Source organism: Glandiceps talaboti, chromosome 8 (genome assembly GCF_964340395.1).
Source record: "Glandiceps talaboti chromosome 8, keGlaTala1.1, whole genome shotgun sequence".
Taxonomy (NCBI): Eukaryota; Metazoa; Hemichordata; class Enteropneusta; family Spengelidae; genus Glandiceps; species Glandiceps talaboti.
In genome coordinates this window covers 24,275,223-24,293,146 of record NC_135556.1, presented here as the reverse complement: position 1 = coordinate 24,293,146, position 17,924 = coordinate 24,275,223, and the positions used below count along the sequence as shown (strand labels likewise).

The 17,924-nt window shown below is 33.5% G+C and overlaps 1 protein-coding gene across 4 annotated transcripts in view; it reads left to right on the top strand.

Moving 5' to 3' along the window:
* The first annotated feature begins 3,260 nt into the window (after positions 1 to 3,260).
* Positions 3,261 to 17,924, top strand: part of LOC144438658 (anoctamin-4-like) — a 38,973-nt gene continuing 24,309 nt past the window's right edge. For all 4 annotated transcript variants that reach the window (XR_013481076.1, XM_078127805.1, XM_078127804.1 and 1 more), the window contains exons 1-4: positions 3,261 to 3,362; positions 9,505 to 9,975; positions 14,674 to 14,749; positions 15,761 to 15,861. Coding sequence is in view for 3 of the 4 variants with exons in the window: in XM_078127805.1 (XP_077983931.1) it covers positions 9,520 to 9,975; positions 14,674 to 14,749; positions 15,761 to 15,861 (633 nt within the window). In the remaining variant the exon portion in view is untranslated. The remainder of the gene's footprint in view (positions 3,363 to 9,504; positions 9,976 to 14,673; positions 14,750 to 15,760; positions 15,862 to 17,924) is intronic.

The following is a 17,924-nucleotide window of genomic DNA, read 5'->3' as shown; positions in this document are numbered from 1 at the left end:
CATGTCGTTTCCGCATTTGAAGGGAGTGGTCGAAACCATTAGTATGGTGTGTGTCGTGCTATATTTGTTTTCCATTCATTAATGTTGTCCATTTTTAAGTCAAGGAAATATTTATAGACAGTTATTTAGAAGATTTCAATGCTTAAATTTTAGGCGAATTTGGATTTGTTACGTTTAGATAGAACAGTAGTAACACTATAATTGTATACTGATGTTCCTCGCGTCCCTCAAATAAAATTAGTTCCGTCCATGCAAATAACATGTATCCAACGACAACAACTGCGCTAAGTGGGATCACGTGACGTCTCTGTTTACATTAAACATGTATAACCGAGTTCATCGTGTAAAAGTGTTGGCCAAACATGACACTGTGATCAATAAACGGTTGAACTATTGTCACTTTTTTTGAAGCTAAGTGATATCCGACACATATCGATCAATAATGTCAAGATTCTAATTAAAATCAACAACGATTACAAACATGTTTTGTGTGTTTTTACATCAAGACGCATTTGTCAGCTACATTCGCTTCTAGATAATCTGATACAAAAAAAGCAAGAGAAAGCATAAAATAAGGGCCATACAATAAACTTTAATGCTGCAGGGCAGGGGGGGGGGGAGAGTAAATTTTACTCTATATTTATAAGCTTAGAAAACCACCTATCTATAATATTCTACTTGCCTTTCATTACTAACAGTAGCTGGTGTGTACTTTACGTGATCGATGACGTTGTGATACATATTTTCAACCGAGTTTTCAAAAAGTTTATAAACTCAACTTGTGTCCCTTAAAACCATATATTAGAGATTTTTCAAACGAGAGGTATGAACATACAGTATTGTTATCTTTATTTGGACAATTACGGGCTTTTAATGTAGTCTGTCTATATCGTCGGATATTCCTCGAGTCAGCTTCGCACTTGACGAAGAGGAGAGTGGCATATCCCCTAGGCTACGAATGACATTTATGCGATGCAGACAGGCTAAATTATCTGTACGTGGGAAAAATTTAAACTGTTACAGGCAAAACACGAGCAACAGATTTTCATTACAGATAGGGAACGAACACTATTTGTATAGCAGGAGGGGGAGCTGAGGAGAAAGGGGAGGGGTACGAAAGAACTTAATTGAGGTGCGAAGAGAGATTTGAAAAGTCTGGTGGTCTAAAAAGGGATGGCACGAAGTATTTTGCTCATGATTTTAACCAAATTAAAGCTGGGGAGCAGTCGTTTACCGCTTCATCGCAAGAACTTTCTTTCAGCCTGAGGCCGGAGACTGTCATGTTCTCTCTCTCCCTCTCTCTCTCTCTCTCTCTCTCTCTCTCTCTCTCTCTCTCTCTCTCTCTCTCTCTCTCTCTCTCTCTCTCTCTCTCTCTCTCTCTCTCTCTCTCTCTCTCTCTCTCTCTCTCTCTCTCTCTCTCCCTCTCTCTCTCTCTCTCTCTCTCTCTCTCTCTCTCTCTCTCTCTCTCTCTCTCTCTCTCTCTCTCTCTCTCTCTCTCGTAAAATTGACCCTTTTTAACAAAGTAAACCATGGGAGCAGTCGTTCACCTTGCACGTTGTTCACTTCATTTACGTACCATATATTTACAAAATGTAACTATAGTCGAAAGCTAACTACGGTCATATATCAGTAGAAACTGACAGACTATTTTAAACTAGAAATCGCCAAAAATATAATACGTGTGATTCTTCTCAGTCTTTCCCTTTCCCCATTTACAAGAAGTACTGTGCTGTGCCCTCGTCGGTGAAACTGTCGTTTTGATCAGCTTCGCCAGATTATGTTGGCGGCGAGGGCGCACTGTAGTAACAGGATAAGACTAAAATCAGCGGACTGTGAGTCTAGCTAGTCGCGTTGTTCCGAATAAACGCAAATATCTCAACTTTAATTTACAAATACACTCGTTATTGCTTTTGATTATTTAGCAATAAATAAACAAATAAATAAATAAATAAATAAGTGAATAAATAAATAAATAAATAAATAAATAACTTAACAAATAGGTAACATAAATAGAAGAGCAGAAAATAAAGGAAAAATTACGAAAAAGTTTCCACAAACGTTCTATGTATAACCATAGACCCCTAGTTGAGAGTCTATGGTATAACTTCGTTCTTTGGTGGGAGAATTACACCCCTAGGCCCTGTGTATACGTTGACCGGACTCCTCTTTGCCAAACTCTACCATGAGGCACTCTTCCGCTGGAGGTTGCAGAAGTCAGAAAGTCAGGGTAAAAGAGATGGGTTATCTAACATTGTGAAATCCATAAATATAAAATTTTCTTTTGCCACCATGACTCAGTAAAGGACTCTGAAGAATCAATAACAGTTCAAATACGCAAGATGAAACTTCAATTAGTAATTCTTTTTCTCACAAAGTTGTCTTTTCCGTGGGGATCCAATGAGACAAGATTTCTAACACAGTTAAAAGAGATTTTGAAGCTATCGACCACTCTTTAGGGAAAAAAGAAGAGATAATACGATGCGTTTTTGTTTTGAAAATAATCTTCGTCAAATTATTGCAATGTTATTGTATTGTTGTGAAAATAAATCACAAGTAAATCGACCCATCATAATGTTTTAAAATTGTTTTAGGGGAAAACAAACCACGAAATCTAGCTAAAGTATAACAGAATCCTAATGTTAACTTACCTCATACATCATTAAAAATACAGACACAATAAATACAAATCTAACAACAAGTAATTCAAGCCAACAAAAAAACTATCATTTATAAAACCAGATTAAACTGAATGCCTCTTGTAAGAGCAAAACCATAATTTTGTAGTCTTACACACATTAGAATGCAAAATTCTGAATTATAGGTATTATACATGATGTATTCCTTAATTGGAAAATTAAGTATATGAAACTGTATGAAATTCGGAGCTTGCAAACATATTGCTCGATTAATTATCGAAAAATCAATAATTGTACAAATTAACCATTATGATTAACAAGTTAAAGTGAAAAATTCAGATGTTTTTGGGATGTATTTTTTTCTGCATTTTAAAATGTAATCACAGTATTCCACTGAATTGATGTATACTTAGCCATCACTTGCATTTCACCACAAAAAAATCAATCAGTAAATTGATCATTATCACACAAAATAAGTTTTATTTCACCACAAAAATTAATCATTCAATCATTCAATGAAATGACCAATCAGTTGCTCGCTGCTCCCTGTGGAAGTGGTATCTCGGCAAGGGAAAGTAATTAACATAACAAAAGGGTTAGCAACAGAAGTCACGTGACGAGCTAAATAGAAACAACCTGAGGTTCGCCATCTTTCCTTCCGCTAACGATTTCAACTATCTTGGTGAGTGGCTGATGTAGTCTCAAAGTGCAGTGTACTGCCACACGGTACGTAAATTAACCGGTATTACTCAGATTTTACGTTTCTGTAAACCACTCTCATTTTCTACTCTTCGGGAAGGCAGCTGGGTTAAGAGATGGACAGGCAACTGTCATTAAGTTGTAAATACTACTCGTTCCATAGACTATACCTGTACATCTTGCACCCACTCACTTCACCGGTGTGCGTAAATCATATTATTGATACGAATCGATCGATCATTCGATGTTTCATTTCGGCTCAAAGTAAGCTTAACACCCGAGCTAACTATCTTCAAGTGACCACTGTAGTACCAACAATACAAGACAGTCATTATTTTGATTTCATTGACCGTGGCAGTAATCATCTCCCTTCAAGTCATAAATCCTACGTGTAGTGTCTATGTTCAACTTCAAGTTCGATCCTTGTTTGACAAAAAATAACGATCATCGCGAATGTTAGAACTTATGTAATGAAACAAATTTATATTGGGTTTTGCAGGAAAGTGGGAAAATATGTTGTTGTTGAACATACCATATTATTATTACCTTTATCACAAGGGGACTGTTAAATTTAATAGTTCAACATTCTGGCATTCATCGTGATGTACATTTATTGCCCAATGCCATGCACTTTATGGGAGGTAGAACTAGAACTTTATTACTAATAGTAGAAGGTCCTTCCATGCCCAGTACTCTCTCTGTGATAGACGGAGGTACTGTCTGCCATGTAATTTACAATGGCAGAGAAGGCCATTTATAATATTGTTATATTGATAGGCTTCTAATAATTGTACTACAGGTGGTGGAAAAGTTTTCCAATCATTACAATCATGGATTGAATTGAAATTTATTCCCCACAAGAAATAAACATACAGAAAAAAATAAATGATAACATCCAAAAGGAAAACGATTTCAAGTTGTGGGTGAGAGACTAGAAAATAGTTTTGAGAAAACTAATCGAGTCTATAGCCACTCAATGTCAAAAGCATCGAATTGCATATCACAAACATATGAGGATTTGTAATATTTAGAACTAAAAATTGATTGATTATTATTGCCACTTGTCACATGAAAAATATGATACCACTCTCTGCAAACATTTTTATTTTTATTTGTGTTTGTTCTAGATAAAGTGATAACTGAAAAGGGGGAAACAATCTTTGTTATTATTGAGATATTTAAAGAGCAAATGCTCTTAGATGTTATGACTTGACTATTCAAACAATTAAAAAGCAGACAAAAATTACACAAATCATGCATATATGCACGTGTATTCAGGCCACTTTGTGTCTTTTCTTCTAGGCAGTCTCTTCTATTGTTTCAAAATAATAATAATCTTTATTTATACTGAATAGTTCTTTAAGCATAAACTGGAGTACCTGCGTTGTTCGGTAGAGTCAAACTGAACAACATTCTTCTTACTTACAGTGTGGTAAATTTAATCGAACCCTGAATGGGGTTCGAACCCCGACCGCAGTGGTAAGAGGCAAGTGGTTTAACCACTCGGCCACCGACAACCCTGAATGGGTTCGAACCCCGACCGCAGTGGTAAGAGGCAAGTGGTTTAACCACTCAGCCACCGACAACCCTCTAATTTACAATGTTTACAAAAAGTTTACAAAAACATACTTCAGTATCTGAGTTCAAACGGTTTACGGTTGTTGTGGAAAGCTAGTTAGGGATAATAACATATGACAAATCAAGTCATGTAGAAGTTATAAAATAACCTAAAATTAGAAATATGGTCATATATAAAGTATTGGCCTGTGTTTATGATGTATAAAGCAACAATATATCAAAATGAAAATTACACAGTAACAGTACTATGTTGTTTAGGGAAGGTAAACTTACAACAAAGGTATGAGTCACTCACTGTCAGCATACCTTAGATAATGGCACATGGTGAGTGTTTTATATTCTATAATTTCTTGCAGTCTTACAAAAAGAAATTGATTTTTAAAAAAAATAAAATTTGTTTGCATCTCATTTGAAAAGAAAATTGAAAAGAGGGAAAAAGTTAGAGAAAGTGAAATTGAAATGACACATATTGACATAAGATCCTCAGATTTGTTTGTATTAGCATACAACTGTTTGAGAAAAAACTAAGGTTATTTAAAGAAATACACTGTTTTTACACTTGACACTAAATAGTAAATGACAAGAGGAAATCACCATGACATTGCCATCATTATACAAACCTATATAGAGACATACAATAGAACAGTTAATTATCTGTGTTACTGTAATGGAGACAGGTCATTCTACATAAATGTCTATTTTGATACATCAAAAATCTACTGTGAAATGCAAAAAATTAAATAAAAGTGGTGCAACTTTAGATATTGTTATATTCAATGATAAGTGATAGTAGAGGTATTTGCATATCACACTGTCCTATTTAGGGTACTGGAATGTACAAGTTTACACACTGTCATTGTCACTATGGTCAATTTGTACTGTTCTGTGTCTGTTTACACAACAAGCCTTCAGCAACTGTTAAAATTCCATGACCTATGTTCAGTTATTATTAAACTGTAAATATTAGATTTATTGTATATGCAATAACTGTCAAATAAGATAGTTGTGTGTAATGAGAACACTTGGTTTGTGCAAGAAGTGTTTATTGCTGTGATTTACTGACATAGGGAAATTATATGTCAGGTCTCACCAATATTAAAACTCAAGAAAAAGTTAGGCAAGTATAAAGTACATGTAACTCTTTTTTAATAATCATAGGTGAAGATTGCAATTTTCTGTACAGACATAATGTGCTCTCCAAATATTTTTATAATCAAATTTATTTTATAAAATGCAATAAGATCATGATGTATGAAATGTTATAATATACCGATAACTTAATTTCTCAGTGCTGAGTAATAATTTCTAATCTAATCTAATCAAAATAATTTCCATTTTAAATTTATAATGGCCAGACTCCAGAGCCAAAGTCCTATTCAATGGTACAAATAAGGGTCAAACCACACAAAATGCTCATTTGAACATATGTGTTTGTTGTTGAAAGTGTTCAGATTTGATGATTGCCGTGTGTCTAATAGGTAAAGAATTCCATAGTCAAGGCATGCAATTTGAAAATGCATGACTACTGTATGTTGAAGTGTGTTGGAAGAGACTCTTGTTAGCTGATGAAGGGAATATGTTTGTGTGTAGCTTTGCAGTTTTTCATTTCCAATAATTTTTTTTTACAACAAATGCATGTCTGTTACAGCAGTAGAATCGGTATTTGTATCTATATATGATACTACTGTATGTACATACAGGGGTGAACAAATCATTTTGTGTACTGGTGGTCCCCAGACCAGTGCCTTAATAAATCCAGTGGTCCTGCTGAAAGAATAAGTGGTCCAAGGTCCTGCTAATTTGAAAGATTAAATCTTACCTATAAATCTGTATATTCAGACAACTTTTTAACATAGTTATTAACAGTAAGGTACTGGTCTGACGGACCAGACAAGATAAAATTTGAGTGGTCCGCCCAAAAAAATCGCTAGGAGGTTTAAGGGGAGACCATATACCATACACACACAAAATGGTACTGTGTAAGTAGATGTACTTACAGCTTGTTTGTTGTTGTTGTTGTTGTTACTCCTGACTAGCTGAACTATGCTATCCAACAAACACAAAAAAAATGATAAGATGATCACCTGAATGACAAAATGATATGTGCAGTCTACCATACAATCTAAACTGAGAATGGTAACAGTTTTGTTTGCATAGAGGGACTCACTGACAATAGATCAATAACTGGAACAAAAGGAATGAACAATAGCAACCAAAAGGAACAAAGAGAAATGGACAATAGCAACCAAGAGAAGGCATCTTGGAGCAGACAGTGTATGTCTTTGAGACAAAAACAACTATGATCAACAGTCAAATATGCCATGGAGGTAGAAACGTCTCTGTACCTTCATGAATATACAAACACTCAGTGGCTCCATGGAAACTTGTGTTTGTTTCAGCACGGATGTATCAGGGGATGTATTATCTCCTAATACATCCATAGTTTCAGTGATACTGTCAGCGTTTTTATCCTGTATTCTCTGGATTGCAGATTTATATTTACAGTGTACCACAGACACGGGAGATCTTCCTTGTTGTCAGTGACTACTGTTTCTAAGGGTTGGAAACCCTCGTAACAAAGGGGGAAATTTGTACCATAATGTTGATGAGAGCCCCTAATAAAATACCAGGGAATGTATATGTGTAGTGTGTTATAAGAATTTAGATATTGATAATATTAAATTCTAGCATTAGGAACATAAGTTCAGGGATACCCAGATAACATATTATTGTAATGCATGTCATGGAAGCAGATTAAATATAAATTGAAAGCAGCAATGCACAGAAATATAATATATAGCATGTTTTATGAATTAATAAATATAATTACGTTCATACATCTTTTGGAATAACACATTGTTATAATGAAAATGTTCCTAGATGATGATCATATTGCATTTCAGATTAGTTGTGAACAGACAGAGAATCCAGGGAAGCTATGTATTAATAGTCTTATAGAGAATTAATATAGGAATCATACATTGTTGTCTAATTAAATAATGACTATTAATTATTGACAGGTTTATTATTCAACTGTGAAGATTTATAATATAATCATGAATGTAAACAAATATCACAAGAAAATGCAAACGTTGAAAATGTCAAAATTTTAGCCAAATCATATAACTAAGTAATAAATGATAAACAGGTGTGTCAGCTCCTTATAAGATCTAATTTTGCAAGGAAATTTAATTACGTTTTTATTATTTGAAAAATTACAAATTTAGGCTATTCCATGAATTCAAAGGTTAATGCAGGTAATTAGGTAAAGCTGTGACAGGAAAGGACAGTAGTATGGAATTAATAATACTTTTATTGATCATTTTGTACAAATTACAGTATTATATATTTCAATAATTATTTATATTAAGGAAGCAAGGCTTTGTGTTGGCTGTCATAATGTAGGTTTAGGCCAATTATCCACAATTGTTATCAATATACAGTTTCTATTTCAATTAAAAAGAAGCTGTCAACCAATTCTTATCAGAATAATCAATGTATGAATGAATTGTCTGTCCGATGATTTCTGAGGAAGTGAAAGTCACTGTACAATAACAGTAGAGAAATGATTTGAATATAACTTTTTATTAGGTGAAAGTCATTTTAATTAATATTGCTGCAATGACGATGATAAAAACAGCTGTATATGTTCTGTATTCAGCCAGGAAACCACATCAAATATCAATTTGTATTCGTGAAATTCAATATATTATTATGTGTTATTATGGAAAACTGTCATGAAATTGTGAAATAGTATGTGTAGTTTATATATTTAATTGCAAATTTTGCATTCTTGCAAACCAGAGCTGTTATTTCTTCCGCTACACTTCGAAATAAAAGTGGGGCGGCTCCTTACGAACAGTGCCGTAAAACAGGCCACGGTTTGTGATGATGCAAATTTTGATACTGTACATCAGCAAGAGTATTTGCATTCAATTGTATTGTGTTTATGAATTCATGATAAAATGACTCAAGCAAACCAATATTTCTGTGTATATAAAACATACATGGTGATGTAACTATGTTTTTATTCTACATTTACATGTATATATATATGATTGTATATTTTAGTGTAAAAATCATTGTGAATATTGTGAAAATATGTTTGAGAAATATATACATGTTTTTGTTAAATATACTAATATTACAAAGAAGTGCAGTATTTGTAGTTACACAATTGTCATTTGTTACTTGAATATAAACTTTGTACTTTATTGATGAGCAAAAATAACATTTATTGAAGATGAAATCTTGTTCGAAATTTTGAGTTTTCATTAGCTGGCAAAACACGTACCGGTAGTTATAGCTTCTGTACCCAAGCCATTGGCATGTCAGATGTATGCATGCAATTGAGATGAGGCATTTACTACTTGAATGAAATTCACATTTTCAGGATGCTATGAGAAAGTTGTAGTGAAGGGTTATCCTTCCTGTAGGATACAGATTTATACAGTGGCTATATAACACTTGAATATACATTAATACTGTTGTAGTTACCATTCCTATTTAGTAGAAAAATATCCTAGAGGGAGGCAACGTATTATAGATTAGAATCATAACCTTACGTGTTGTTGTTTTCTCTATGTTTCAGAAATCTCTCACAAGTATGGATGACAGAGATTATGACAGATATGGGGGTGATCGTGTTGCCATGGATACCATGGCAGAGATGGAACACAATGGGGGAACAGACATGAACCCAGAGGAAGCGAGCTATCTGTACAAACCCAAGAAAAGAAAAAAGAAAAAGAGAACTCTAAAAGACCATTACAGATCTCCAAAGAAGGAACCGTTACCTTCTATTACACCTCCATTGAAAAGGATAGATTATGTGTTAGTGTTTGAAAACAGAGAACCTGATGGTCTTGAAAGCAAAGCACTCAAGAAATATCACAAAAATGAAACACTAAGAGAAAGATTTGAAACTGTTCTCAAAGAAACAGAACATATGCAAATTGAAAAAGAGGTGATCGGAGAACAGACATTTGTCAAAATCCATTGTCCCTTTCCTAGGTTGAGTGAAGAAGCTGAGAGAATACACCTACAAATGCCTCTCAGAGAGGTAAGTTTTATTGTCATACTGTAATAATATAATTATAAACTGATTAATTATAATAATTTTATAATGTTTTCATAATTTGTTACATTTATTCATAATTATTACTGGTATGTTAAATGAACTCATAAATAAATACTGTCTATTAGCTCTATAAAATAAGTTTAAATAATGTGTTATATTAGATATAGACTAAATCTGTGGATAATTTCAGATATAGACTAAATGTGTGGATAATTTCAGATATAGACTAAATCTGTGGATAATTACTATTCAATTCTCAATTTCGCTGTTTCCTTTCTTTTTTCTAATCACTTGACTTTCATTTCAGTGTGTCACTTTCTGCACATATACCATATACCATGGACTAGATTTCAGAGGAGTCTGTATATGATGTATTTCATTTATTGTGGTTATGTATCTCCCCTCCACTGTCTATGGTATATACAATGTATAATATGTAAATGTCATTATGTAGATTTGAAAGACGAATTGCTGCAATGTCAGAATGTAATAAACCAAGCAAAAGAATAGAATTTGATGTATACTTTGTAAAAATTGGGTGTCAATACTGTTAAAGTAATAATGTTGATTCATATTTGGCTATTAAAACATGCAAATACGAATAATGAAAATGGCTTGCATGCTCATTCAAATGAACGATGTTAGTTTGTTGAGCTTAGTGTGATCATCCCTTAACAACTGCATGTTGTACAACTCTTCTGACAGTCGCAAGTAGTCAATACAAGTTATATTTAAATTATCATCAGTGTCTTTAACCTGGCAATTTTTATCTGGTTTCATTGTCATCTTTTAATTTAGTATGTTGTAGTGATTTATTTAATCATCATCATCATTTCTACATTGTCTGTCAACTTTACAAATCCTGTATTAACAAGATTTCTTCTAGGAATCTGTATAACTTTTACCAACATGATTTTGTTGATAACATGTCATAATTGAAAGTTCTAAGGATTCTGATGTTATATATTTGATATTCTATCAGTATACCTTTTAGCTTAAGTTTGTGATTTGTCATTAAACTTGGCCATGGATTGGTGGTGGGATGAGATTCTGTAGATGAAATAATTCTTATTAGTGTCATTACGATTCCATTTTAAAGTGGCGAAAACCGAGTTTATAAATATTTACTCAAGTTGAAAAAATTTGTATTATATGATACATAATACCGTGATTCAACAATTTTAGTATGATCACAATGTTGATTCTTGCCACAAGTGATCCTAAGAATCATCTAGCATTGTTAGTACAGTTTATGGCATAAAAGTTAAAACATGTACTGGGATCTCTTTGACAGTTTAGCACAGTATAGTAATACTAAATCAAATTGTTTATACATTATGCCAAAATACATGTACATTGTATTGTATTGTATTGTATTGCTATACTATACTATTGGTTTGAATTTTGCCAATAGGTACCTAGTATGAAACAAAAATTACTCCCCAAAAACTTATAAACTCGGTTTTTACCCCTTTAATCTGGCCACGAGATTGAATAGTGGTGGTGGTGGTGGTGGTATTATTAATTTATTGTTCAGATGTACCAGTATATGTTTATACCTACATGTATGGTATAGATATACACAAAAAAAATGTAGCATAATATCATCATGAAACCATCCATTTAAAAAAAATATTTTGAGGGAACTAATCCCCTCTTTATGGGATCATGAAATCATCCATTTCTAAAACGAACATTGTGAGGGAACTACCGTAAGGTAAGCCCCTCTTGAGTGGAATCATGAAACCACCCGTTTCTAAAACAAAATTTAAGGGTACTAAGCCCCATTTCAGTGGGTCCGAAATGCATGGTTTTGTGATGATAAAGATAGACAATCTAAGTTGTGTACTAATGTACTAACTACTTTATATGTATTATACTACAAGATGCAATGTGTGTGTGTAATCAAAGAATCCAAAACTGTTATGTGTTTAACTCAGGAGAGTATAGGAATTAGTTCTGTTTATTCATCTACATCTATTCCTGTATTCTACTTGGATTCTATGATTACACAAACTTATGTGGTTTGTACTGTTTCTATTGCCAACACAGGGAGAAATACGTAAACGGAAACTGACACCAGAGGTAGTGTACTGTACCAGTATTGCATGTACATCAACTTTCATTTCCATCCCAATAACCAATACATGTAGTCTCCATTTTTTCATGTTGTTGAGCACTGTTGTTTCAGTGTCCCTGTTGTTCATTTATCAAATATTAAAGTGTTCTAAACTAGAAATTGGGAGTCTGTAGCAGTTACAGTCCTTGTAATAATGACAACAGACATGTAACATTAATGAATGAAAACATACTTGAATCAACAAATACATTGTATATAAATACAAAGTGTCTTGTACATGTACTTTTCGTCATACAAATTTACTGTACATTTTGTTCATTTATCATTTTAACACAACACATAATTGCGTATGTATTGGTCATTTTAATACTTGAACCATAATAGACTGCTACAGACTTTCAGATTCTACAGTCTAATTCTGTCTATTGGCACCAGTTACATCATTAGAAGTATAATCTTGGGTACTCAGATGTTAAAATATATTGGGAATGGTGAGGTTTCTTAGGGAGCCTTCAATAATTATGGGGGGGGGGTTATCAAGCCCACTCTGTTGTGTGAAATGTGACTGTCCCTCAAATTCTGTTTTCTAAAATTTTGCCCTCCCACAAGTAAAGATCTGTACATGGATGATTTTTTCAACTTCACAACATGAATGTACAGTGCTTGACTTTACTTCAGTTATAATGAACTAAGTAGACATGTGATTATGACCTCACAGTTACACAGTACTGATATCTTGAATTTAAACATACAGTTGACAGTATATTTGGAGTGCTTCCAGAAATGTTGAAGTGTTTGTCCTCAGATATATTTTGATAATTTGCTTCTGATTCTGCGACAAGAATTGTACTTCCATTGATGATCAAGTCAAAGGACTTGTATTGTTTGTATGTCTGTATATCAATCAAATACATGTAGATGTTACCACTTTTCATGTTTGTATATTCACAGATTTCATACATTTTATTGTATATATGTAGATTCTCTGATAAGTTTTCAATCCTTTCACTGATGGTTTAAATTGTTTCATTTTGAGAATAAAAGTATCATACTGTAGAAACATTTAAAAAAAGAAGCATGGTCCAGAATGTAGAATTTTCATTTATCCAATGACAGACTCGTCAATTCAATTCAATTCAAGCCACTTTCCTAACTCGGCATTTAAATTTTATGTTATATGGGTCAATGACACCTTAGCAGCCCAGCACAACAGAGGAGAATACAGTGAAATCTAAGGTATTCAATGCTCAAGTTGCACCATAGATCTTGGAGGGTCGTGGTTAGCAATTTGATTATTGTTTATTTTATATACCTAGCCGTATACAGTTTGCATGTTCTGGACCCTGCTGCTTTAAGCAAACAACGCACAATTTCTGTATATATAATGATTCACCCTGAAGCCATTATCCTGTAGTGTACATTTATGAACACACGTCACTCAACCACACCTGTCTGTAGAGTTCTATAGTATGAGAATTGCATGGATTTCAATGAAATGCCTGTATGTAAAGACTGCTGATTTCAAAGTTTTCAATCCTTTCACTGATTCATTTTGAGAATAAAAGTATCATACTGTAGAAACATTTAAAAAAAGAAGCATGGTCCAGAATGTAGAATTTTCATTTATCCAATGACAGACTCGTCAATTCTATTCAATTCAAGCCACTTTCCTAACTCGGCATTTAAATTTTATGTTATATGGGTCAATGACACCTTAGCAGCACAGCACAACAGAGGAGAATACAGTGAAATCTAAGGTATTCAATGCTCAAGTTGTACCATAGATCTTGGAGGGTCGTGGTTAGCAATTTGATTATTGTTTATTTTATATACCTAGCCGTATACAGTTTGCATGTTCTGGACCCTGCTGCTTTAAGCAAACAACGCACAATTTCTGTATATATAATGATTCACCCTGAAGCCATTATCCTGTAGTGTACATTTATGAACACACGTCACTCAACCACACCTGTCTGTAGAGTTCTATAGTATGAGAATTGCATGGATTTCAATGAAATGCCTGTATGTAAAGACTGCTGATTTCAAAGTGAATTACTTTCATGGCATGTCAGCTTATAGAAAGTTATATGAGTGTTTAGAGTTAATTCCTCTCTTTGATTCTACAGTTATTCATCGTTCAGACTCAAAGATACACTCTTCTACTTAGATTTGCATGTCTGTATACAGGCTACTCTATACAGATTTATACACTGTATTATTGATGTATAAATTGACCATACAAATGTAGCTACATCGTAGCCTTTCATGACAGCACTTCATGCTAGTGAAGCATGTATGTAGCATGTGTATGTGATAGAAATAACATCCACTGTAGACATACCTACATAGATTATTGGAAGTGATTGGTTAAAATAGTACATGTTTTTGCAGTTTCATTCCTTATAGAGTTGTTTTTGCAGTGTTTTTTAATTTTTGGTCCCAAATGAAAGATGTGGTGAATCTCATATAACAAAGTCAATCTAAATGAGTGGTTTGATGTATTTTCTGATTTTTAGATATGTCTGTAGTATTCAACATCAATGAAATCTTGTAACTGTTAGTTGAACTGAAATCTTTGTTGTTGTATTATTTTCTTGTAGGGAGCAATAGAGGAAGAAGACAAAAAGAAAGGCTGTTTTGCAAGTTGCAGGAATTATTTTTTTACAGATAATGAACGTAAGTATTTAACAAGTCTGTCAAAGAGCAGGACACTTTTAATTTACAGGTACTGCTCCAAAATTTACCAAGATAAAGTGCCTAAGCTTTGTTCCAACTAGACCTTACGTTGTATAGATCAAGGAAAGATTGATGGATGATGTTGGGTAGATTCCTTTAAATTTGGTTCACAAGCAGTTGTCAAATTTAGATATCACCACAAGATCTCCTTGAGAGTCACTGACCAAATGCCAACAAAATATGACAGAACTTTTCTGAATATTAATAACTTGTATGTTTGTTGACAGAGGACTATGTTAGTGCCCCTATGAGAATATTAATAACTTGTATGTTTGTTGACAGAGGACTATGTTAGTGCCCCCTATGAGAATATTAATAACTTGTATGTTTGTTGACAGAGGACTATGTTAGTGCCCCTATGAGAATATTAATAACTTGTATGTTTGTTGACAGAGGACTATGTTAGTGCCCCTATGAGAATATTAATAATTTGTATGTTTGTTGACAGAGGACTATGTTAGTGCCCCCTATGAGAATATTAATAACTTGTATGTTTGTTGACAGAGGACTATGTTAGTGCCCCTATGAGAATATTAATAACTTGTATGTTTGTTGACAGAGGACTATGTTAGTGCCCCCTATGAGAATATTAATAATTTGTATGTTTGTTGACAGAGGACTATGTTAGTGCCCCCTATGAGAATATTAATAATTTGTATGTTTGTTGACAGAGGACTATGTTAGTGCCCCCTATGAGAATATTAATAATTTGTATGTTTGTTGACAGAGGACTATGTTAGTGCCCCCTATGAGAATATTAATAATTTGTATGTTTGTTGACAGAGGACTATGTTAGTGCCCCCTATGAGAATATTAATAATTTGTATGTTTGTTGACAGAGGACTATGTTAGTGCCCCCTATGAGAATATTAATAATTTGTATGTTTGTTGACAGAGGACTATGTTAGTGCCCCCTATGAGAATATTAATAATTTGTATGTTTGTTGACAGAGGACTATGTTAGTGCCCCCTATGAGACTGGTAAAAGACATGTATTCAAAGGATTTGAGGATCCAGAGACATTCTTTAGGCCTGCTTTGAGATCTTATTTGGTAAGTACTACTAAATTACTTTTCTTTAACCCCCCCAACTCCCCAACCCCCCAACCCCCACCTCCACATATATACATTCTTTAGGCCTGCTTTGAGATCTGTTTGGTAAGTTACTTTATAATAAACCCCCCCCCCCCCCCCCCATACACACATTCTTTAGGCCTGCTTTGAGATCCTATATGGTAAGTTAACTTGCTTTTAAATGCCTCCCTGTCACTGTGTGTGACAAAGGTCAGCAACAAGTTTCTGTTTTGTGATGCCTCTTTCTAGATGTAATATTCCTCATAGTTGACATATCACCTTGCATTAAAGTCAGAACTTTGTACTTTGTTAAACCTCTTGCTGTCCAATACTTTCCTCCAATCATATGTAGCATAATTTAGTTTAAAACTGTGGATTTAATAAAATGGCTGACATGTAGAGTAAGTGAATACATATTACATGTACAGTGTCTAACACTCCAGACTACTTTGTATTCAATATCCATCCTACAGTGTCAACTACATCATAGATAACGGTTAGACTACAATATCCATCTTACTGTGTCAACTACATCATAACGGTTAGCCTATATACATCTCTAGGACCACTGACATTGCATACCATATCATATCTATGTAGTGAAAGTGAGAATGCTTGGTTTGTGTTTTACTAGCTATAGTTATCTAAGTTGCTGTAATTTCAGTTGTATTGGATTGAGAACAGATATTATTAAAGAGCCTTAATTGTTGAAGGAGTATTTTCATTGAGACTTTACTTAAAAGCCCATATTAAATTATAATTAAAATTAGGGTAAGAAAAACAGTAGTCTTGCAGAGCTATTGAAAAAAAGTTATTCCAGAACAAGAGAATAATTATATGTATTTCGTGTGGCTCTGCTGATACGATAGTACTAATGTGAGAACCTGAGATTGAAACATTAGGGTTTAAGAGAAAGTTGACATCTGTGAAAAGAGCAATGTAAATAAATTACTAAATGAATGCTGTCTAAATGAAAAACAACCTGAAAATAGATATTTATATACATAGCAAGTAACAAATTAAAATATAATGACCATACACGCATAATTACCAGGGAAATATAAGTGGTAAAATTCATATATAATTAAGAGGACATTTCAGGTATATAATGTTTTCACCAATGTATGAGAAGACAACAATACATGTAATAGTGAACTGGTGATTGTCACATATGGTGGCATTATTACCATCATTAATCTCTGAATACAAATCATTGTCAATAGTGTATGACATTAGATTTCTATTTGTAATTAAGATAGATATACATTGTACCAGATAATATTAATTCGTGGTATTTATGTGTCATGTGGAAGAGATAAAATGATTTCGATATTTGTCTGTTATGTAAAATTGCAACTACATGGAATAGACCACAGGGGATTTGACTTGCAACCACTGACAGACAAGTCTATAGTTATAAAATTCATAAATTAATGTGATATCTGAAAAACCCAGACATAACTGAGCTGAGATAGACATTACCATGTGTTTGTATTTTAGTAATAGCCTATGACAGTTCACAGTATTCACAGTTGATAATGTACTTGCTGTGAATTTAGTGGCCTTGGTTTCATGGGTATACATATTTGGTTTCATGGATATCATATGTATAGTTCTTTAGGTATGAAGGGGCAAGATAGATGACTGTCACCATGACAACAGACAATAGAAATCACATGGACAAAAGACTGAATAAAAGTGTTAACATATAAGTAGTGAAGGACACACCCATATCCCATAGCAGTGATTGTATCCAAACATGTCACATTGACAGTATTATAAACATATCTAGAGTTGTAACATAGGTAACTCTCACATGTCCCCAGTTGATAAACAGTTAGAAGAAGGATTCAGAGTGTAATGTAGTTGAGATAAATTTACTTGAACATTGACAACAACACAACAAACTTTTACTTGTATCAATTGAAGTCTAACTTGGTGGTGATGCATTGTATGTCATATTTCTAATACAGAGCTCTGTAAATCATCATAGAGTAATTTACTCAACATTTTGGTGGGCTATTTTATGAAAATATTGGTGA